This window comes from Enhydra lutris, unplaced genomic scaffold (assembly GCF_002288905.1).
Source record: "Enhydra lutris kenyoni isolate GAN:26980312 unplaced genomic scaffold, ASM228890v2 scaffoldscaffold21, whole genome shotgun sequence".
In the NCBI taxonomy this organism is placed as follows: Eukaryota; Metazoa; Chordata; class Mammalia; order Carnivora; family Mustelidae; genus Enhydra; species Enhydra lutris.
Window position 1 is genome coordinate 11,281,732 of NW_019154105.1, and position 22,868 is coordinate 11,304,599.

Below are 22,868 nucleotides of genomic sequence, written 5' to 3' on the forward strand. Positions count from 1 at the left end.
AATAAAATCTTTAAAAACAACAACAAAAAACCCCCCAAACCACCATTTAACTAGTCTGATGACACTTATTTGTACAAGAGGATCATGAGCTTTTTATTCAGTCCTCATTTGAAAATAATCAATAGATGGGGAGCCTGGCTCAGCTGGTAGAGCACGTGACCGTTGATCTCAGGGCTGTATGCTTGAGTCCCATGTTGGATGTAGAGATCACTAAAAAATAAATTATGTATTTATTTGATAGAGAGAGACATAGCGAGAAGGAACACAAGCAGGGGGAGTGGGAGAGGGAAAAGCAGGCTATCTTATCGATCTATTCTCCTTAATGCCATTCCAAATATCATACACACTTCTACTTAGAGTACCAAAGAGGAAATTCACTTCAGTAAAATCTTCTCTGGGTCGAAATCTTAAAGAAGTTGAGAAAATTGTATGTATGTATGTATGTATGTATGTATGTATGTATTTTTAGAAGTTGAGAAAATTTAACAACAAATTTACTTCACTGCTGCCTTTCCTTGGATAGCATAATCAAAGCTGTACTGTGCTAAAATCAAGCTTTATCATCAGAAGATTATATCCACCAATCTTAATGTGCTTGATATTAGTCACCTATTTGCACTAATTATATGCCACCAGGCAAGGAGTCTTACTTCTCTGGGGCCTCAATTTCCTCATCTGTCAAGTGAGAAGGTTAAGCTTATTTAGTAATTCTTTTATCTGACAGAAACAACACATACAATGTCAACCACAATGACTCACTGCAGCACCAGTGGGCGGGGGGCGCATATTATTATCCCTGGAATGGAGAGAAACAACACGGTTTAGAAAACCCCACAGATGACTCTGATACCAGATGAACTAGACCTTTACCACCAAACATGCAGCCCTGACCTCAGCACGGGCATCGTCTGGATGCTTTTGGAAATGGGAAACCTTGGGCTCCAATGGTACCACTGAACCATTGTGCAGAACCTCAAGTTCCGCACTTGAACCAGACCCCAGGGTTTCTGTATGTGCACTCGAAGTTTGAGAAGCACCGACCTACATGACTCTTCTAGATCCAGCATGTCATAATTCGACAATTTCACAGACAGCTTCCTCAAGGGCAACCAGTAAATATATATATTAGTGGAAAGCCCCAGGAAGAAGTAGTAATAAAGATTAGAACAGAAATAAAGAGCACATTAAAGTACTGAGAAAAATCAATAAAACTCAAAGTTGGTTCTTTCAAAAGATTAACAACATTGCCAAACATTTAGTTTGAGTGACCAATAGAAAAAGAGAGAAGACTCAAATAGCTAAAATCAGGAATGAAGAGAAGACATAATTACTGGCTTTACAGAAACATAGAGGATTATAAGGGAATATAATTATTTAATTGGCAATTGTGTGCCTAGATATGAGACAACCTAAATAAAATGGACAATTTCTAAGAAATACACAAATTACCAAAAGTAACTTGAGAAACAGAAAATCTATAGCAAGTAAAGATACTGAATTTGTGGGGCGCCTGGGTGGCTCAGTAGGTTAAGCCTCTGCCTTAGACTCAGGTCATGATCTCAGGGTCCTGGGAATGAGCCCCACATTGGTCTCTCAGCTCAGCGGGGAGCCTGCTTCCCCCCACCTCTCTCTGCCTGCCTCTCTGCCTACTTGTGATCTCTGTCAAATAAATAAATAAATTTTTTAAAAAGATTTTGTAATTAAAAAAAAACTCACAAAGAAAAAGCCAGGACCAGATGGGTTCACAACTGAAATGTACATTTAAAACATTAAAAAATATAATTAAAGCAATCTTTCCCAAACAATTCCAAAAAATAGAAGAGGGAATATTTCCCAACTTTTTCTATGAGAACAATATTTCCTTGAGACCAAAATCAGACAAAGATAGAAAAAAATTATAAATACCTCTTATGAATATAGATGCAAACTCCTCAATAAAGTACTTGCAAACCAAATCTAACAACATATAAAAAGGATTATAGAATGTGACTAAATGGTTTTTTGGATGACACCACAGGTATAAGCAAAAGAAAAAAAATAACCCGATTAAAAAAATGAAAAAAAATTAAAACAAACTAAAGTGGATTTTATCGAAATTAAAAAACACTTATGCTTCAAAGGACATGATTAAGAAAATGAAAAGACAGCCCATAGAATGGGAGAAAAAAAAATCTACGTATCATACCCAGTATCTGAAATATACAAAGGATTCTTACAATTCAATAAAAGAAAAGTAACCCAGTAAAAAAGAATGGACAAAGGATTTGAATAGACATTTCTTCAGAAAAGATACACAGATGGCTAATAAGTCCATGTAATAAATGCCCATCAGGGAAATGCAAATGAGATACCATTGCACATTCACAAATATGGATATACTTTTTAAAAAGTTTTTAAAAAGGAAAATAATAAGTGTGGACAAGACTACAGAGAACCCATCTGCACTGTTGGCAGGAATGTAAAATGGTGCAACAGCTTTGGAAAACTCAAAAGGTTAAACCATGGTCCCCAGCATGACCTAGCAATTCCATCCTTAGGTCTATACCCCCAAGAAGTGAAAACACATGTCCACATAAAATTTGTACATGAATGTTCATAACAACTTCACTCATAATAGCCTAAAAGTGGAAATGGCCCAAATGTCCCTCCACTGATGAATTGATAAATAAAGTGTGATTTGTACGATGAAATATTGTTCAGCAATAAACAGGAATGAAGTACTGGCGCATGCCATACTATGAATGAACCTTGAAAACCTTCTGCTGAGTGAAAGAAGGCAGGCACAAAAGGCCTCAAATTTAGTGACTGTTTAAACGAAATATCCAGAACAGGCAAATCTATAAAAACAGAAAGTAGATTAGTAGTTACCAGAACCTGGGGAGAAGAGGGAATAGGGAGTCAATGCTAATGGGTACAGGGTTTCTTTATAGAGTGATGAAAGTATTCCGGGATTAGGTAGTGGTGATGCATGCACAGCTCTGTAAACATACTAACGACCACTGAACGGTACAGTTTAAAGTGGTGACTCTTGACAGTATGTGAACTCTATCTCAGTAAAACTGTTCTTTACAAAAACTAGAGGGGAGGAGGGAGCATATGGGTTAAGCAAGTGGCGGGAGTCACATTGTGATGAACACTGGGTATTTTACATGATGAATCACTGAATTCTTCACCTGAAACTACTATTACACTCTACATTAACTAACTGCAATTTAAATAAAAAGTTAGAAATAAAATAAAATAAGGAGGATAATAGCAGTATAAAAAATTAATAAAAATTAAAAAATAAAAAAACCCTAGAGACTTAAGAGATGTAATAATGTTTATCTTGTGCGGATCCTGATTCAAATAAACCAAATGAAAAGAGTCATATTTGAGACAAGCAGCCTTTGAAGATAGGCTAAGTAAATATTAGGTAATATTAGGAAATTTTGTTAATTTTGTTAGGTGTGATACTTAAGTATTTGCAAGTGGAAAGGCATAGCATTTGGAGTTTCCTTTAAAATAACAGATCTTTGGGGGCACCTGGGTGGCTCAGTTGGTTAAGAGACTGTCTTTGGCTCAGATCATGCTCCTAGGGTCCTGGAATGGAGCCCTACATCTGGCTCCTTGCTCAGCAGGGAGCCTGCTTCTCCCTCTGCTGCTACTCCACCTGCTTGTGCTCTCTCTCTCTCTCTCTCTCTCTCTAATAAATAAATAAATAAATAAATCCTAAAAAAAATAATAGCAGACCTTCTTCAAGATACGATGGGGTTACATCCCAATAAACCCACTGTTAAGGTGAAAAGATTATGTTAAGAATGCATTTAATACATCTAACCCACCAAACATTATGTCTGGCTTAGCCTACCTTAAAGGTGCTCAGAACATTCACATTAGCTTATGGTTGGGCAAAATCATCTAACAAAAGCCTATTTTATAATGAAGTGTCGAATATCCCATGTAATTTATTAAATCGTGTACTGAAAGTAAAAAAACAGAATGGTTGTATGGCATAGAATTTTTTTTAAGTGTCTCAGCTGTTGACCTTGTGACTGCCTGGCCTGACTGCTACATTTCTCTGCTGTTGTCCTGCATCACGGGAGACTATTCTACATCTTGGGAAAAGATGAAAATTCAAGATTGGAAGAATGATGTCTACTGAATGTATATCACTTTCGCACCATCATCAAATCAAAAAATCATAAGCTGGGGATTGTAAGTACTCCAGAAACAAAAATGTGGAAATAGACGAAGTAAGATCAACAAATATTGACAATTACTGAAGCCGGGTGATGGAAACTCTAGGGTTCATTATTCTCCTTACGTACTCGAAAAATTCCGTAATTAAAAATAAAAAAGAGGTTCTATTTTTTCTTGCTTCAGATCAAAGTTTAACTGCCACCTCCTTATTGTTCTCTCATCTCTGCACATAACCAAAAAAATCCCTTTTGATTGGCATTAGCACTGAAAAGAATGAGCTTATTGGGCAATTTAATGTTTCCAAACCATTGTTACTATCACTATTATTATCACACTCATTCTTAGGCATTGTAAAATAATTATATATATATCTATATATATATAGATATATATATAATCACATATATCTATATCACACATATATATACACATATATATCATCACATATATATATATATATATATCTCATCACATTATATAAATATATATTGGTTTCTATCGTCTGATTCCTAACAAAGAGCTCCTAAAACCCCTGAAATTTCCTAAGTGATAAGAGCCATGGAAGCATATTTTGTTATAATATTTGATTTTCGTCCTTGGCGCCTGAAATAGCTCCAGAGTTAAAGGTAAAATGAGCACCTTTTGGAAAACCCTTAAGGAAGGGGGCTGGTTGGTGCGCCTGGGTAGCTCAGTGGGTTAAAGCCTCTGTCTTCGGCTCTGGTCATGATCCCAGGGTCCTGGGATTGAGCCCCACATCGGGCTCTCTGCTTAGCAGGGAGCCTGCTTCCCCTTCTCTCTCTGTGCCTGCCTCTTTGCCTCCTTGTGATCTCTGTCTGTCAAATAAATAAATAAAATCTTAAAAAAAAAAAAAAAAAAAAAAAGGATGGGGACTGGTTAACCAGGAGAAACAACCATGCGATTACAGGGTTAGAATATTCAGCTATACCCCACCCCCCAACTCTAAGGAGGAGAGGAGGGGCTGAACATTGAGTTCAATCATCACTGACCAATGATTTAATCAACCATGCCTATGTAATGTAACTTCCATAAAAATCCTAACCAGAAGCTTCAGAGAGCCTCTGCGCTGGTGAACCACTGAGGTGCTACGAGGGTGAAGCGCCCAGGGAGGGAAGGGAAGCTCTGTGCTCCTTCCCGTGTACTTTGCCCTATGCGTCCCTTCCACCTGGATGTTCCTGAATCGCATTCTTTTATAACACTCCATAATCTAGCAAGTAAACCCTTCCTGAGGCTTCTGAGTCATTCTGGCAAATTACCAAACCTTATGAGGGGGGTCACAAGAATCTGATCTCTATCTGGTTGGTCAGAAGGAGAGGTGACAAGCTAGCCCTGCAACTGGCATCTGAAATGAGGCGGTACCTTGTAGGAGTGAGCCTTTAATCTGCGCACAGAGTCTGCATTAACTCCAGGTAGATAGCATCAGAACTGAATAGACGTTGGAGAATTGGCTGGTGTGGGAAAACCCCCACATAATTGGTGTCAGAACTGTTGTGAGCAGTAGAGGAAAAGACTGTTTTTCTTTTAGGCATCCATTTCTCTAATCATTAAGAGGTCCATTTATAATCCTTTTCAAGAGTTCCCTATGAAAATACGCTGGTTTCTTCCTTATTGGGTTCCCATATCATAATATAATCAATTTGTTTGGAAAGTTCCCAAATTCAACACCACAGAAGAACACCGAGAATTCTGGGAATCTTTAGAAGTAGGACAATAGTCAATGATCTTTGTATGAAGCAGCGTAAGAAATTTAGTAGATAAATGCAAATCCATGAGTTCCTTGCTTTTGTTCAACTTATTCCACAGCAAGAATTTAAATGTTGGGGGCACCACTGTGACTCGGAAGAGCGAGAGCTCTGGTCTACAAGAGTGAGATCTGTCTCTCACATTCCCTGAGTGACACTGGAGAAGTTTCCCATATCTTTACATTTTACCATAAAGTGTTAGGAAAGAAAATCCTCCTTGGGACTCCTGTGCTACTACACATCTTTACTGGGTTGTATCAAGACTGCAAGCCCCTGGTCACTCTTTAACCTGGGTCACTCGTCAGGGCTGTTTAGGCAGCTGATAAGTCATGAGAGGTAAGGCTTTCTCCCCGCTTCCTATAAAAGCAATGCATTCTCCAGATTCAGTATTCCTCAGATGCAACACAAACCCACTGGATGGGGAGCATCTTGCTGAGGCAGACGATGTCTCCCAGGTGGGGCTCTTATGCAAGACACAAGTGTGCCTAGACACAAGCTCAGGCTGCTTGCGGCGTCATGAATAACAAAGTCCTTTGTCTCTGACTAGGAGTTTTTTGTCTTTTGCCAGTATCCAAGAAACAACACCAGCGTCATTTTTTAGCTTATAAGTAGGATAAACCCCAGACCTAAGCAAAAAATTGGGAGTAATCTCAAACCTTAGCTTAACGTTTGGAATACTGTACACCTGTGCTCCAAATGACACACTACCATATACTGTAGGCCTTGAAGAAGACCCTCACTGTGAAATCACAGAAACATGGGAGGACGGATTCCAAAAGGTGGGAATGGGTGTGTGAAGTCAGGTGAGAGGAATAGGAACGGAAAGGGGAGGTCTTCCTGGGAAGAAGTGGAAAGCACAGAAGGGTCTCTAAACTAGACTTGAACCCAGCAATGGGAACCATGGTAGGATTTGAGCAGAGAAGTAGTATGATCAAAAATTGAAGATGATGAGTCTGAGAGGATAATGCAAAGTGAATTTGGGGGAGGAGGACCCAAACTGCCTGCCATGAAGAACTATACCCAGTAAGAAAACAGAAGAGTCACGAATAATCCAAGATTTTTGCCCTGTGAAACTGGAAATGAAAATGAAAAAACTGAGTAACTGTTTTGGGGTAAGGGGTAAAATCAACTTGTTTTTTGAATACGGTAAAGGACACTTACATGGAAGCCTTCTCAACATATTTTTCATCACATAGTTGTAAATGCAAATTAAAGTTTGAGGCTGGATAATCACTAGCATAGGGATAATAGTGACAATTATTAGATGGTTTCACCAGAGGAGATAGGTTTAAAGAGAAAGAGAAGGATGCAGGGTTAGTGGCCCAATTTAGAGGACGCCAATAATTGTATGCAGGAAACAGAATCTGAAATAGAGTCATTTCAGGAAAAGCCCTTTTTCTTCTATCTGCATGGCTAGAACATTTTTCAAACTAAAGGTCACACCCCTCAGTGAAGTATACAATCGATTTACTATGTCTCTTATAGTGAGGTCATGTATTGTTTTACAAAACGTATGTTCTGGACACATACAAATAAATGATGTATGTACCGAGTTTTGATAAAGCATATTTTACAGTGGGTCTTGAGTCAAGTAAGTTTGAACTTTGGTGTAGTGGTTAAGGGCACAAGCTCTGGGGGAAGCCTGCAGAGTTTCAACTCTAATTGCACTCTTCCCTGTGGGACTCTGGGAAAGTTTCTTATCTCTTTGCTTTTACCTTGCACTTTTATTTTGAGATAATTGTAGATTCACATGCAGTTGTAAGAAATAATAGAAATTTCATGTACCCTTAACCTAGTTCCCCCAAAGGGTAACATCATGCAAAACTAGACTACATCATCCAACCCAGGATACTGACACGGAATTACAGTCAAGACACAATGTTGCCATCAGCCAAACCCACTTCCTCCAGCCCCCTTCCCCCTCAACCCTTGGCAACTACTATTTTCCATTTACATATATGTTTTATCACTTTAAGATTATATAAATGTAATCGCACAGTATGTAACTTTTTAAAATTGGCTTTTCCCCTCCCACTCGGCATAACTGCTTAGAGATTCCTCCAGGTTGCTGTGTGTATCTATGGTTTATTGCTCTCTGTTTCCCAGCAGTATTCCACTGGGAACCTTTCCTACCTCTGCAGGCCTCAGGTTCCTCATCTATGAAATGTAATAGGGTTTTGAAGACTAAACAAATGTGTGTATGTCAAGTGTTTAGAAATTAAAATTATTATGGTTCTCCATAAACAAGTGTAAGAATTATTTAAAATAAACCTTTACTGAATGACTATGTGACACAGCGCTAGATGCTAAGAATATCTCTTAGATGTGTTCCTTCCATTTTTAAAGATGGTAGATGTTAAGTCTTAACCCAAAAGAAAATATGTGAAGGAACCAGTAAGCAATCTTGATCAAATAATACTTCATACAGGTATATTATTTCCTTAATTCAAGTAACGTCCCAACCATTTCAATGCTTAGAGAGATGGGTAGTAATCTGGGTAACTGCAAGTTCAGAGTCCGTTTAAGAGGCTAGTAATGAGTACAGAAAGGAATTTAATATTTATTGAGAAACTAAAGATAGTAAACTATGTGCTTTTATTATTTCATTTAATTTTCATAATTTTCTAGTGAGTTTCCAAATTTCAGACACAAATCAATAATAGTATGTAATGAGATGAGATGCCAGATAATGCATCAGTGTTGAAAGCATGCTACCTTTCCACCCGAAGGCGACACTTCCTTTTCAATCAAACAAGAGTTACAGACACATTGAATGCAACACCAACCACCACTGTTAAGAAATCAGTTCACCAGAAAAAACTTCAATCTTGACAAAATTTAAACAAAACAAAACCCAAAAGCTAACAGTTCTAATTTATAACCTCCTAGAGTTTGTTATTTTAAAAAGCAAATTCTCAGGAGGCTGGAAACCAGTGTTAACACTTCATCTACTAAAAAGGCAACTGTTAGGACAAATCCATGGTAACAGATGAGAAATAGAATTGAAACGGCTCAGCAATGAAGGTCTCCTGAGAAGATCTGAGCCCACATACATTGTCCACTTTCTCAGGGTCTGGAACCGGGATCCACCGCAGACCCCGAGCTGCTAAGTGTGTTACACATGGGCAACACTCCTTACCTCATGTTTATTCTTGTTACAAGTATGCATTTATAAAAACTCTTAATTTAAACAGTACAGTAAAACTAGCATTTCACATAACTGAAATGAGGCAAGAGAAATAGAAAATGGTAATAAAAAAAGGATGAAATGACTCGAAAAAGTTAATGAGTAAAGCCATTTCCCTCCCCCATTCTAATTTTTTCTTAAAACTACATTCTAGAAAGACTTTTTTTTTCTGAAAATACATTCTTGACTAACATTACCATATACTATGTGACTGGTAATCCACTGAGATCATCAAAATATTGAGACAGTTCACAACTTCTGGGTCTTTAATGTGTTATACGGTTACAATTCATCTTATTTCCCTTTCTGATTTTACCTACAATAATCACTCACAAAAATTCCCTCAAAAACACAATGAAAAAGAGGAGGCTGCCTCTTGCAGTAGGCTTGATTCTTGAAGTGGTACTTTGTATTAAAGAAATGGAATTTTGCCAAGTTGAGTCCTAGGGAAGAAGTCTTCAAGAATGGCACAGATTAGCTAGCTTTTATGAAGCACTTTTCTTTAGGGCCGAGCCTATTAAAGGAATCAAAACCTTACACTTGTGTGGTGCCTGGTAAATCATCAGAACAGCCACTAACATAACAGTAAATGCTACTCGCGAATGAATCAACACCCGCCTCTTCGTTTTCCTTTGTCTATGAACTGCCAATCAACTATGTTAATACTCATTTTTTTCACTGAATTATACACAACTAGTTACAATAAAAGCAGACTCAAAGTTGGAATAAAGACACAGTTTGACTATAGGAAATGAGATGAAACTTAGAATAATTTACTCATTCGAAGTACAATGATGAAGAAGATACTACTGGGCCTGGGCAGTCTTGTCTGGTACGACCAAAGGGACTGAGCACAGTACCACCCCAGGTCTCACAGGGACACTGAGAAGTTGAAGACATATAAAGATTTTACACTTGAACTAGGGACGATAAACACACAAGAAGAACAAGTAAAAAGGCTCAAGCTCCAAGTCCTGCAGGCTTGGTGAATGGAGAAATGAATGTGGGCCACAGCTGTCAAGGAGCAATTCCTTCGAGGTGCTCCCATCTGGGCTGACAGGTGTGTTGGGCGGGGGGAGGATGCACGGGGGGGTGGGGGGGTGGGAGGGCATTAAATGCTCCAGGCGGAACACTGCAGGAGCAAGGCAGGAGAGGAGGCTGATGCCCTCATGCACAGGCAGTGAAAGGGCCACTCAGTCTGCACGCAGGCCAGGGGATGTTTGTGTGCTGAAGCTGGGGGACCTTCAGGGCCCAGGCAAAGTGGGAGAATATAAAATGATACAGTAAAGTAGAGCCAAACTTCAATTTTTCTATTTTTATTATAAATTATGTAAATTACCTCAAGCTCCCTAAAGTTAGGTGCCGATTACAGAAGAAACAACTCTTGGTGTGGGGAACCTTCACATATTGGAACATAGGTGCTACTCTTGAAAGTAATTCCACCAGAAAGTAATGCTATTACAGGACCAAGCTGAAAGTGCTGAATGCTACGGAAATCTGCAAATCTGAACAACATTCCAGACTGGATACTTCAGATTCCTGGGATCTGTCTGTTTCTGATACTGTGGAACTCACAGGAATATATACTTTCATGAAAGATAAAAGGATTTACATCTTCCCAACAAATAAATGAAAAAACAAAAAGCCATAGAAAATTTGATATAACTTGAAATAAAGTCCCCTTAAAACATGGTATCAACAAACATCCTAAAGGGACAGCATAAACACGTACTTATGACATTGTGCTTGGAACCACAAGGAGAAAGATTTTAAATGTAAGACTCTGAAAACCCTAACCCTGTTCGAATCAGGCACCTGTTTGGAAAATCTGGCAAATATTTCTTACTACTCCAGTTATTGCCATGAGAAACAAAACCTAAAGCAGACAGTCTGGTTTATGGAAAACAATCAAAAGGTGGTTAGAAATTAAAAAAAAGAAAAGAAAAGAAAGAAAGGAAAAAGAGGAAAGGAAAAAGCTGAAAGATGTTGGTGTGGCACGCACCTTCTGTATCATCGCGCATTTGCTCCACCAAATCTGTCAAATCCTCCCAAGAGTCTTTGCAAACGGCAAAAAGAAAGGAAAAGAAAGATAAAATGTCATGCAAGCCAAGAAAGAAAAGTGCTATTAAAAACAAGGTTTCAAAAGGGATAACCGAAAGGGAGATTCCTAGAATGCTTCAGATTAACCCAGAGATTAACAGTGAAAGGGGCTGGGAACATAGGAGGAGTAGGACATTAAGCAGAGATATCAACTAAGACTATTAAATCTGTTTCAAAGCTAAAATAATTTCAAAATTTCTAGGAAGAGATAACAAAGATGCACATCCCACAAAAGAGTAAAAAAGATTTTTTTCCACTGAAAATCAAGACTAGTCTGTTGGTATCTTTTAAGTGCACACAAGGTTGATTTCATTCAATGTTTGTTTTGACCACTTCAGTGAAGCTGGAAAATAAGGGAATGCTTTTTAGACTCAGGCCAAATGTCATGATACAAACTAGTGACTCTTCTTAAAATAACCAAAGAAAAATCTAAATACCTTTCCCAAAGCCCTCCATCCCCCCAATTCTTCCCCAGATCAAAAATAAAGGAGACGATGCTACTTTGAAGACAAATCACTTATAAAAGTACTCTCTCCTTTTACTACAAATTCAATGTTCTTGTACACAGAATATTCCACGTGAGTCAAAAGGACAGGAAAGAACATGAAGATTACAATATAATAGTACTCTGTGTCTTAAAGCTGTAGGATGACTGTTTGGAAATAAATTTTGAGAACCTATAGAAATTTTTTGAAAAGTATACCAGCTTCTCCTGCAGTAATTCTGAAGCTATTATATTGTACACTATTGCAATATTCATATGCAAACACAAAATCATGTGAATTTCCTATGTATAAATATGCAGCAAATAAAGAGAAATTGTCAGAAAGTGAAGCATAATAAAAATGAGAAAATGGGCAAAGGATACTTTGTCCACAATAAACCTTCCTTCCTGAAAAATATACCACAGAAACCACCATAGGGTCTGAGGCAATAACACGGAATCATGATCTTAGAAAAGAATTTATCATTTCTCACCAGTTTATTAAGTTATCACTGTAATTTAATTGGTTAATTTTTGGTTAATAATAAATAACTAATAAAAAAAGAAAGAAAGAATAATGTCTATAATAGCCTCAAATAAATTTAGGTCATGTTTTAGCACCAAATGAGTCTAGGCAAATTTAGGAAAAATGCTTGGTTTTCAGAGCTTTTTTGGATTCTGCAATTGTGGATATATATGTAATAAAGATAGTGTTTCATATAGAAAAAGCACAGTATCAGCATTAGTTACTATTATTTTTAAAGTAAATTAATGTTAAAATATCATTTTCAAGTAGAATCTCCTGCTACAGATTTATACTACGTAGGATTACAGAATTACAAGAATATAATCTTAACTATCACATGAGTTTACTCCAAAGACTTGCTATGTTGGGGCGCCTGGGTGGCTCAGTGGGTTGAAGCCTCTGCCTTCAGCTCAGGTCGCTCAGGTCATGATCCCAGAGCCCTGGGATAGAGCAGGCATCGGGCTCTCTACTCAGCGGGGAGCCTGCTTCCTCCTGCCCGCACCTGCTCGCCTCTCTGCCTACTTGTGATCTCTGTCTGTCAAATAAATAAATAAATAAAATCTTAAAAAAAAAAAAAAAAAAAAAAGGACTTGCTATGTTGACCTTGTGAAAGTCAGTAAGGTGAATATTCCTATTTTATCCTACATTTTCTTTACCTATAAACTGTATTTGTCACCTAATAAAAGTCTACCTAGTTATCAAAGCAAAATACAGAGGTCCTCCAAGACCAGTGCACAGAAGAAGTCTGGAAAATGAATTTCTAGTTAGGGAGGGGTGCTGAGTACAAGGGGTCTCTCTGACTTTCCCCTTGCCATGTCCCAACCACAGCAGTTTCCCAGTCTGTTCCAATCAGATATATTTTTTGTTATGCTTTTAAAACAAATTTAAAAATTGTGTCAGAGATGGAATCAACTTAAAAGAGCTCTCCTCCCCCAAAAGATTAAAAAAGGTGTTTTTTTCTCCTTCCAAAGTTGTTCTCTACTTACCGTGACGTGCTCAGCATTTCATTACAATAAAGAATGGATACTGTGATGTTCTTTTACAATCTTCTCAAAGAAGGATTTATAAAATATTAAAAAAATTATGCCCTCTGGAATATGTTCAAGTTATTAAAACAATGAAGGTATCTAAATACATGAGTTGAAGATGGTAGTACCATGGGCAATTCTTATCTTTTCCCCCAGAACATTTCATTTTTCTTAGGGATAATACTTGGTTGCTTTCGAGCATGTTTTGCCTGATCTAAAAATCTATAATAACTTTGTGTCATACAATACCTATTCACAAATTTCAGAGAACAATAATCTACAGAAGAGAGGCCTGCATTACAATTTTTCTATCGATGGTGCATAATTCAGAGCTGTAGCAATCAGACCTATATCAAATACATACTGTAAATGTGAAATAGTAAAGGGAGCTTCTAAAGTTACTCTAGCTAAACAGCCTCAGTTCCCACTCAAAGCACTAACTGACAAGGAAAGGAGTTGCAAAGCTTGGAAATGCCAAGTGGACTGTCACCGTGTGTAGTGCCATGAGTCTGGTGATGAAATATCAGGACCACCCCTCCACTCTAGATGCTTGGATTAAATGGTCAGAAATGCTGTACCTAACAGACTCATGAGATGTGCATGAACAAAGTCATTTTTCAAAGTCAAGAGATAAGAGATAAGGCTGGAACTGTACGAGAGCCCCGAATTAGGAAGCATAGCTTATGTGAGGCTCAGTGAACTATCTTCTGGGCTATGGTTCTGTTTCAGGTCTAAGAATGACTAAGTCAGCAGACTGATTAGGTAGTACTGTAAAATATTTGCTTGGTGGCAATGGCAGTGTGGTCTGGTAGAAGGGGCCCTGGCTCTGACATGGATAAAGATTTGGGGCCACTGTTCTCACAAGGCCTTGGGCCCTGTGTAATTCCATCTTTTCTTTCTGGATGAAGGAATTAGCTGAACCTCCTTCTCTCTCTCTCTCTCTCTCTCTCTTTTTTTTCTTAAAGATTTTATTTTTATTTATTTGACAGATCACAAGTAGGCAGAGAGGCAGGCGGTGGGGGGGGTACAAGATCCCCACTGAGCGGAGAGCCCGATGTAGGGCTCAATCCCAGGGCCCTGGGATCATGACCTGAGCCGAAGGCAGAGGCTTTAACCCACTGAGCCACCCAGGTGCCACAACCTCCTTCTCTCTTAAGAGATGCTTGAATGAGGGGCGCCTGGGTGGCTCAGTTGTTAAGTGTCTGCCTTCTGCTCAGGTCATGATCCATGGGTCCTGGGATTGAGCCCAGCATCGGGCTCCCTGCTCAGCGGGAAGCTTGCTTCTCCCTCTCCCTCTCCCACTGCTTGTGTTCCCTCTCTCGCTGCATCTCTCTCTGTCAAATAATACATAAAATCTTTAAAAAAAAAAAGAAAGAAAGAAAGAAAGAAAGAAAGAAAGAAAGAAAGAAAGAAAGAAAGAAAGAAAGAAAGAAAAGAAATGCTTGAAAGAGCTCTAAGTGCTTCTCCACGATTTCCATGTCCAGGGCTGTGAGAGCTCTCTTTTTGATACATGTTTTTTTTCAGGAATGTTGTTACTATAGACAACCAAATCACACTCAAGTTTAGAGACAAATGCAACCAAGCTGTACTGTCTCCTTGAGGCTAGGTGTCTCTGATTTACAAAGTGTATTACAGTTTCTTGGGGGAAAATCTTTCTGAAGCCCCAACTACTGATCATAAATAACTCTTTAAAGGACTTTTGTGAAAATAAAAGCTAGCTAAAGGGGGCACCTGGGTGGCTCAGTGGGTTAAGCCTCTGCCTTTGGCTCAGGTCATGATCCCAGGGTCCTGGGATGGAGCCCCACATCAGGCTCCATGCTTAGCGGGGAGCTTGCTTCCTCCTCTCTCTCTCTCTGCCTGCCTGTCTACTCGTGATCTCTGTCTGTCAAATAAATAAATAAATAATCTTAAAAAAAAATATATAGTTAAAAAAAAAAAAAAGTTAGCAAAAGTACTCAGCCACTCCTAGGTATTGTGTCGACTTTGCCTTTACAAGAAACCAACATATGCCCTGTATTCTCATTTGGCAAACAAGCTGGACTCTTCTAAGTATATCTGCCATAATTAAGAAAGCAAATAGAGTGGGATTTTAAAAAAAGACCCTAAAGTAAGTATTAAACGTGGTGGAAAAAAACAAGTCAACATAAGCAGACCAAATGACAGGTTTAACAGAGGAGGTGCTGTTAAACTAATAATACACAATTAGCTTGGTAATACAAATATTAGCACAGGAACTACCAAAGTAGTTTTTAAAAATGCTAAGAGGTTTTGTTCTAATAAACTAGTAATTTAGGTCAAGATCTATCTTTTCCCCACAGTAGAGTAAAAACAAAAACATCAGCGAAGAAACACCAATGGTCCTGAAAAAGGTAACATTAAGCGACTGCGATCCTGTGATTTAAATGAGAATCTCTGTTTGGTCTTCCTCCCCAGTCCCTGACACAGGGCTCCTGGCCCTTGCGAGTTCCTAAGTAATAACAGCACTAGGAGCACTTCTGTTCTAATGAGGCGACTCGGGGTGGGCTCCTGGATGGGGGCTGGAGCCCAGAAAGACCAAGCCATGATTACAAGCTTGGACTTTTCCATCCTACTTCCCACTTCTTTAGAGAGAAGGGCCGGTAACGGAGTCTACTGATCATGCTATGTGGGGAAGCGCCACAAAATCCCCGTAGTAGGGGTTTGAAAGCTTTCCAGATGGTGAACACGTCTCCATACCAGGAGGGTGACGCACCCCAAATCCACCGGGAAGAAGCTCTTGCATTGGGGACCCTCCCAGACCTCTCCCTATGTATCTCTTCATCTGACTGTTCATCTGTATCCTTTTATCATATCCTTTACTAAACGGCAAACCTGCATGTTTCCCTGAGCTCTGTGAACTGTTCTAGCAAATAACTGAATCTAAGGGGAAAGAGGTCATGGGAGCCTCTGATTTGTCACCCAGCTGGACAGAAGTTGTAGGTAACCTGGGGATCTACTACTTGTGATGAGTGTCTGGAGTGGGGGGCAGTTTTGCAGGACTGAGCCCTTAACCTGTGGGATCCGACACTGTCTCCAGGTGGACAGAGTCAGAACTGAGTTAAACTATAGGACACCCAGGTGGTGTCACAGAATTGCTTGGTGTTAGGACCTCCCCACAACCCCCAACACATACACACACATACACACACACAAATTTGGTGACCAGAAGTGTTAGAAGTAAAGTATTCTGTGTGAAAGGAGAAAGACACAAGAGAAATACAGGCTTTCTTAGTACAGTTAGCAACGCTTGAGCCATTTAATACTTGGTATGTAGGCTGAGCAAAGGATTTTACTAAGGCAGTTTGTACAGAAGTCACAAACAGAAAATATCCCTAGACACACTTCCCTTGAGGAAAACTAAGTAACTGTGACATTAGATAAAAAGGGATTGGTACTGGAGAGATAAGAGAAGACAAAATAGATTCCTAAGTCAGGTGAGCAGCTATGGGACACTGGAAGGCTGGGGAGGATATGGGCTGATAGGGACCGAGGAGATGAGGAAAAGGGGAACCCCCACATCAGTAGACCCTCTGCTGCCTTCCCTGAATTGCAAGAAATAAACATGAGGAGTCTGATACCCTCAACTGGGAAGCTTGCTGCCCACAGGACTAGACATTATGGAATTCTCAGATGAAACGCAGGACACATCCTAGGGTGCCTGGGTGCTCAGTGGGTTAAGCCTCTGCCTTCAGTTCAGGTCATGGTCTCAGGGTCCTGGGATCGAGCCCCGCATTGGCCTGTCTGCTCGGCAGGGAGCCTGCTTCCCTCTCTCTCTCTCTCTGCCTACTTGTGACCTGTCAAATAAATAAATAAAATCTTAAAAAAAAAAATGCAGAACACATCCTAAGTTTTACAGCTCTAGAAGAAAGAAAGGAGAAATCCCAGCAGTCTTTCACCCCAGAAAACAGACTCCAGCAATCACAGAAAATGTGAAATTTCTCATTATACTTTTAACAGTAAAATTCATTCTCTTCTGCTTAGGATATTGTCATTAGCTTAAAGAAAGAAAAAAGATAAAATATTATCATGCAGTTTATAGCTGCTGAATCAGTTGTCCTTAAAACACACACACACACACACACACACACACACACACACACACACAACTGTTTCCTTTGGAAAGTTCAGATTTTAGTACTGTGAGAAACCACAACCAACTGCAGAAAGGAAAGACAAAAATGAGTTGCAAAGTAGCTAATATGAAAGTTCAAGATACCATGCTACTAAAGACATTTTTTTTTATGTTTATGGTGCTTGGAAATGTGTCTAAAAAACAAAAGTATCTTACTATTTGACTCAGAAACTCCATATCTCAAAAGGAAAATTAGTAAAGTGCTCAAATTATAATCATAATGATGTACCCAAACTGTCAGTGGTGGCCAAATTTAGAAACAACCTAAAAGTTGTAACAAGGAAGTCAAAGAAATTATGGCATATCCAAAAAATGGAAGACATTAAATGAGGTGATACAGATTTCTATTTATTTACTGATGTGGAAAGATACTATGGAGGAAAAAAGGCAGGTCACACAACACAGGAATGATATGATTTTACATGTAAAATCTGTGTGAGCTTATAAGTGAACTCTGTATATATTAATAAAAAAAGAGAATCTGACTACTAAATCTGTGGTTATCCATAGGTGCTAGAACTTTTGGTGAATTTTACTATTTTGTGTTTTATACTCTTCTGTATTCTTTTTTTTACTTTTTTTAAGAGTATATTTTATATTCTTCTGTATTCTTACAGTGTGAATATATCATTTATATAACTAGAAAAATAGAGTTGTTTTCATAAAATGCAGATGTACATAACAATAACATATACATTTTCTTAAAAACCCTCCATTATTTTCAGCACACTGACATATAGATTTTACTTGGGAATAGTTAATTATAATGAAAAATAAGTACTTAGGGGCCAATTTGTCAACAATCTATTTCTATGTCCCTCTACACAGTGCTTCTAAGCTCATCAAATCTTTGTTCTCCAGCAAAGTTCAAATGTGAAAAACTCTAAGGAACAGGTTTTCATATTACTCCTCTGTACTCAAAAGTATTTCAGGAGCACGTGGGTGGCTCAGTTGATTAATACCTGCCTTTGGCTCGGGTCATGATCTCAGGGTCCTGGGATGGAGCCCCGCATCCAGCTCCCTGCTGAGTCTGCATCTCCCTCTCTCCCTCTGCCCCTCCCCTGCCTTTCTGCTGTCGATCTTGCTTTCTGTTGGAAAAAAAAAAGTACTTCATAGCAGTCATAGTGGACTGGTGGGGGGCTGGGGGGAGCCATAATGGAAAACTGTGCCTCATTATACTTTCTATTTTTCCCCCCCAAATGGAGGCACTGCCAAAAAACCCAAAATACAGCACACCCGAAGAGCAGAGAACATTGTGGGTCTCTCATATGACAGCCCTTGCCCTTTCCAGCCAAGCCTCACAGGTCCCCGTGTCTGGAATCCGACCAGCCGAATTCTAATCGAGCTCCCTCACTGAGCAGTTATCTATCTGGCACAGATTTACATCTGGAAAATGATAAATACGTCAGCGGTTAGGGTATGAGGAAATGACCTGGCATGGAAGCTGATAGCCCAAAGAAGAGTTAATGTAAACTCCATTAAGAAAGGCACAAATTAAAGGTTAAAGAAAAAGCTCTATTCTGAGAAAGGTCCGGAAAGGCTCACCAACAGGGAGGAAGGAGGGTGAGTCACGGTGATCAAGGACAGTGCACGGAAGCAGACCCCAGCGCAGGGCATGAAGGAGCTGGGAAGGAACTGGAATGAGAAGGAAAAGCTGATTTTTTTTTTTTTTTTTTTTTAGATTTTATTGATTTATTTGACAGACAGAGATCACAAGCAGGCAGAGAGGCAGGCAGAGAGAGAGGAGGAAGCAGGCTCGCTGCCAAGCAGAGAGCCCGATGCGGCTGGATCCCAGGACCCTGAGATCATGACCCGAGCCGAAGGCAGAGGCTTTAACCCACTGAGCCACCCAAGCGCCCCAGGAAAAGCTGATTTTACGGAGAGCACGATGGTCGGTTCTGAGGCTTCACACAGCTCTGCTGAGATTTCTCTCCCAGAGAGAACTTTATAAAAGTTGGGCAAAACTTACCTTGAAAGGATGACTAGCCAAGCTATTCCACAGCAGAGCAACAAGGGATGAACTTTGTCCAAAGAACTTTGCCCAGTAAAGCTTCTGAGACGGTGCTGAAAGCTACCACGTCCGCACTTGGAGAAGTTCACACAGACTGCCTGGTGCACATGCGGTCACAAGCTGGAGACCCTGACGGTGGAGATCTGAGGCCATCCAGGCTGCTGGCAGCAAACGTTCCCGTAATCTCACCGAGGGCAGATTACGAAAGGTGCGCCATATCAAAAGCAAACAGCAAGAATGGGAATCTACGAAAACCAGAATCCTCTCAATTTGGTTTTTCTTTTCTGAACCCTTCTGAAAAGAATAAATCAAATACTGTACTGAATGCACTTGAGTCTAGACCCTGTGGTCACCCTTGGGCACTGCTGCAGCTTTCAGAAACCGAGCTCTGAAAACAAAGCATGCCAGTAAACAAACACAGGCCTATAACATGGAAAAACTCAAACACATACACATAGAAAGATGACACTGACGACAGAATTCAAAGCAATAGCCCTGCGTTCAGGCAACTGCTCCTTTTCGTGGATATGTGAACCTGTTATGGAAAGTACTCCTAAGTATGAGGCAGATGGGTGACCGCACACCTACAGTTTTCAAAAAGCTTACTTTCCGCTTTAAAAAAAAATAGCATTTTTCCCTGATTATAGTAATATATCCTCCTGTAGAATATTTGGAAGACATAAAGAAGTATAAAGGATATCCTAAAAATCACCTGTCATTCCACTATCCAGAGGGAATAACTTTTAACATTTTTGATACATTTTGTTTTACTTGTGGTGAATGTGTACCCCTCCCTTTCACACAAAGTGTGACCACAGTGTATGTAGTTTGGGAGACAGCTTTTAAAAAATTACATTCTAAACAATACCCTATGCCATTAAATATTGTTCCACAACACCATTTCTCGTGCCTGTTGTACAGACGTTTTAGAATTTATTGGGCCATTTTCCTGTTTGGCTATACTTGTGCTGCTTTTTAAGGTTCTGCTACTATAAATCATAAAACTGTGCCTTGAATCAGTATCTCTATTACTTCCTGAAGATGGATGTCTGGTATAATTACTGGAACTTAATTTTTTGAGTCTCTTGATTCACAGTGATTAACTGATTTCCAAAAAGTCTGCACCAATGTATATGCCTACCAGCAGAGCCCATGCCCCAGTCTTCCTATACTCTCATCAGCGCTGAGTATTAGTCGTGGATATATTAGAAAACAACAATAACAAATTATTAGTTACACTAAACTTCAATTTTCTAGGTAAGATACAGTGAGTCTGGAATAGAAGATAAATGACTAAAAAAAATTAAAATAAAAAAACCAAAAAAAAAACCCATAAATTGTGTGTAATGGAGGGAAGGCATTTCAATAATCCTTTCTTTCGCCACTGATTATCTGTTGGGGTTAGGAGGTACCACTGAGTTCACCCAAAGTGTGTCGTTGGACAGCTGCCATAAACAGTACACAGTACCACGAGGCCTTCTGAAGGAGGCAAAAGAAAATTTTGCCCCAAAGAACTTTCTACGTAATTTCATAAGTGAGGAATCACACAGATTGAAATTCATCATTGGAGAATGATTCCAAGCGCATTCAATCAAGTGGCACAGACAGTACCCAACGATTCAGGAGATGAAGAGTGTTGCCCATGCTAGAGAAGGTCTTGTGGATGAAGGAAGTCAAGGGGCCTTCCATTTCCAGATTTGATGCCAGCATGCAGAATCTCAAGAGGGAACAGTGTAACATCAAGAATAATCAGGGTCCTGGCGAAGCGAGAATCAACCGCTCGCTGCAATCGTGAAGTACCGAATGGGAGTTTGGAAACAAACAAACAAACAAACAAACACACCAAAACACACCAGGTAAGTAAAATTCCAAAAAAGGGGATGGAAATACTTTGCCTTTGAAGACTAAGGAGTCAATGCAGTGACTATTTCAAACAATCCATAATCATGAACATTTCTCTTACCACAGCACCTGTTCACATCACTTCGTACATCTACTTGATACTTGAGCACGTAAGGGTTCTCCCTGCCTGCCAGCAGGACAGTTTCAGCAATGTGCCCTTTTTGTTGTTTGGTACTATCTGTGCAATCATGTAAGCATTTTCATGCACTTCATAAAAATGAGTGGAAAGAAGAAAATGAAAACAAGTGGATAAAAGCTATAATCTCCAATTTAATTGATGGCAATCACCAAGCATACGCCAAATGACATGCTTTGACCTCATTCTGACGTTCACTGGACTTAAGCTGGCCAATGCTGTGAACAATGGTGTGCAAAACTGCGGGAAATATGTCACCGGGGAAGATGTCCTTGGTTACATGCAGGTCTGTCACTGGACTTACATTGACTGAATTCTGGCTGAATGGTGGCTCCCTGCATTTGAATTGTGGCTCTACCACTTACTATATTCCCAAGTGTCAATTAGTAAAAGTGGGGTAATAATATTTTGGCTCAAAGGATTACGGTAATGATTAAATGAGATACTACATACCTATTACTCAGAGGAAACAGTTCTTGGCACAAAATCACTACTCAGTAAGTGATAACATCTCCTCCCATGACAACCCCATCACCTCCTTTCCAGGAGTACTCTACATGTAATACAGAAGGCTGCCCGAAATAGGGCTCTTGTACAAGAACAAAAAGTTTGCTTTCATAAAGACTTCTTGGCAATTTTATGAAGAATGAATCAGTATAGGAAGAAAAATGGGTTTGGAGAAAAGCTGCAAGTAGGTGCAGGAATCTAGATGTGACATTATTGGTTCCTGGTAGTTTTAAAAATGAGAATGAAAGACAAAACTAAAGACTTTGTAGTGGACCACAACACAGATATCCTTCTTTTACGCCCCAACACATGCAGCACTCTTTGCTTGTTTAACCATAACAGAAAACTATAACAGCCAGATGCCTTGTGTGTATACATGTGTTGCATTAAATGCAAAAGAGCTAATTTATATAGTTAAGTGATGCTTTTGATATGATTAACATGTTCACTTATAAAAATAACTGGAGCCTTGATTTTTCATTAAGTTCAGTTAGTTTCACAGGAGAAGCATTGAGCATTGCATGCTTAAAATTTTCTCAGTAAATACATGCTTATCATCAAAAAGGTAAGAGCATGTTCACATATAAATAAGTGAAAATAGAAAATTTGCATGTTACTAGGATTCAATATTAAGAGTAATAGTTGGTTTAAACTTTTTACCATTAAGAATGGCTTTTTATAAATGGATGACCCCACAGTTTTGTTCAGGATTTAATAGCTTATTACTGTTTTTCCTACTTCCAATAAAGAATTTTGTTACAAGAAGTATCCAACAGCTCCAATTTAAAAATGAAACCATCTACAAAATAAATCTGATATTTTTTTATAAAATAAGAGTAATAGTTGTTTTGTTTTTCTAATAATTTAGAGAAATGACTATTATTATTAAGTCTTA

The 22,868-nt window shown here is 39.1% G+C and overlaps 1 protein-coding gene across 8 annotated transcripts in view; it reads right to left on the reverse strand.

The window, feature by feature from the left end:
* LOC111148935 (RUN and FYVE domain containing 3) overlaps positions 1-22,868 on the reverse strand; it is an 81,401-nt gene that overhangs the window by 37,708 nt on the left and 20,825 nt on the right. For 2 of the 8 annotated variants that reach the window (XM_022505752.1, XM_022505758.1), the window contains exon 2: positions 11,132-11,185. The exons of 5 other annotated variants lie outside the window; for them this stretch is intronic. In XM_022505752.1, the coding sequence (XP_022361460.1) occupies positions 11,132-11,185 (54 nt within the window). Of the gene's footprint in view, positions 1-11,131; positions 11,186-19,386; positions 19,810-22,868 lie in introns of those variants that run through there. One more of the 8 variants, XM_022505754.1, reaches the window with a different exon arrangement.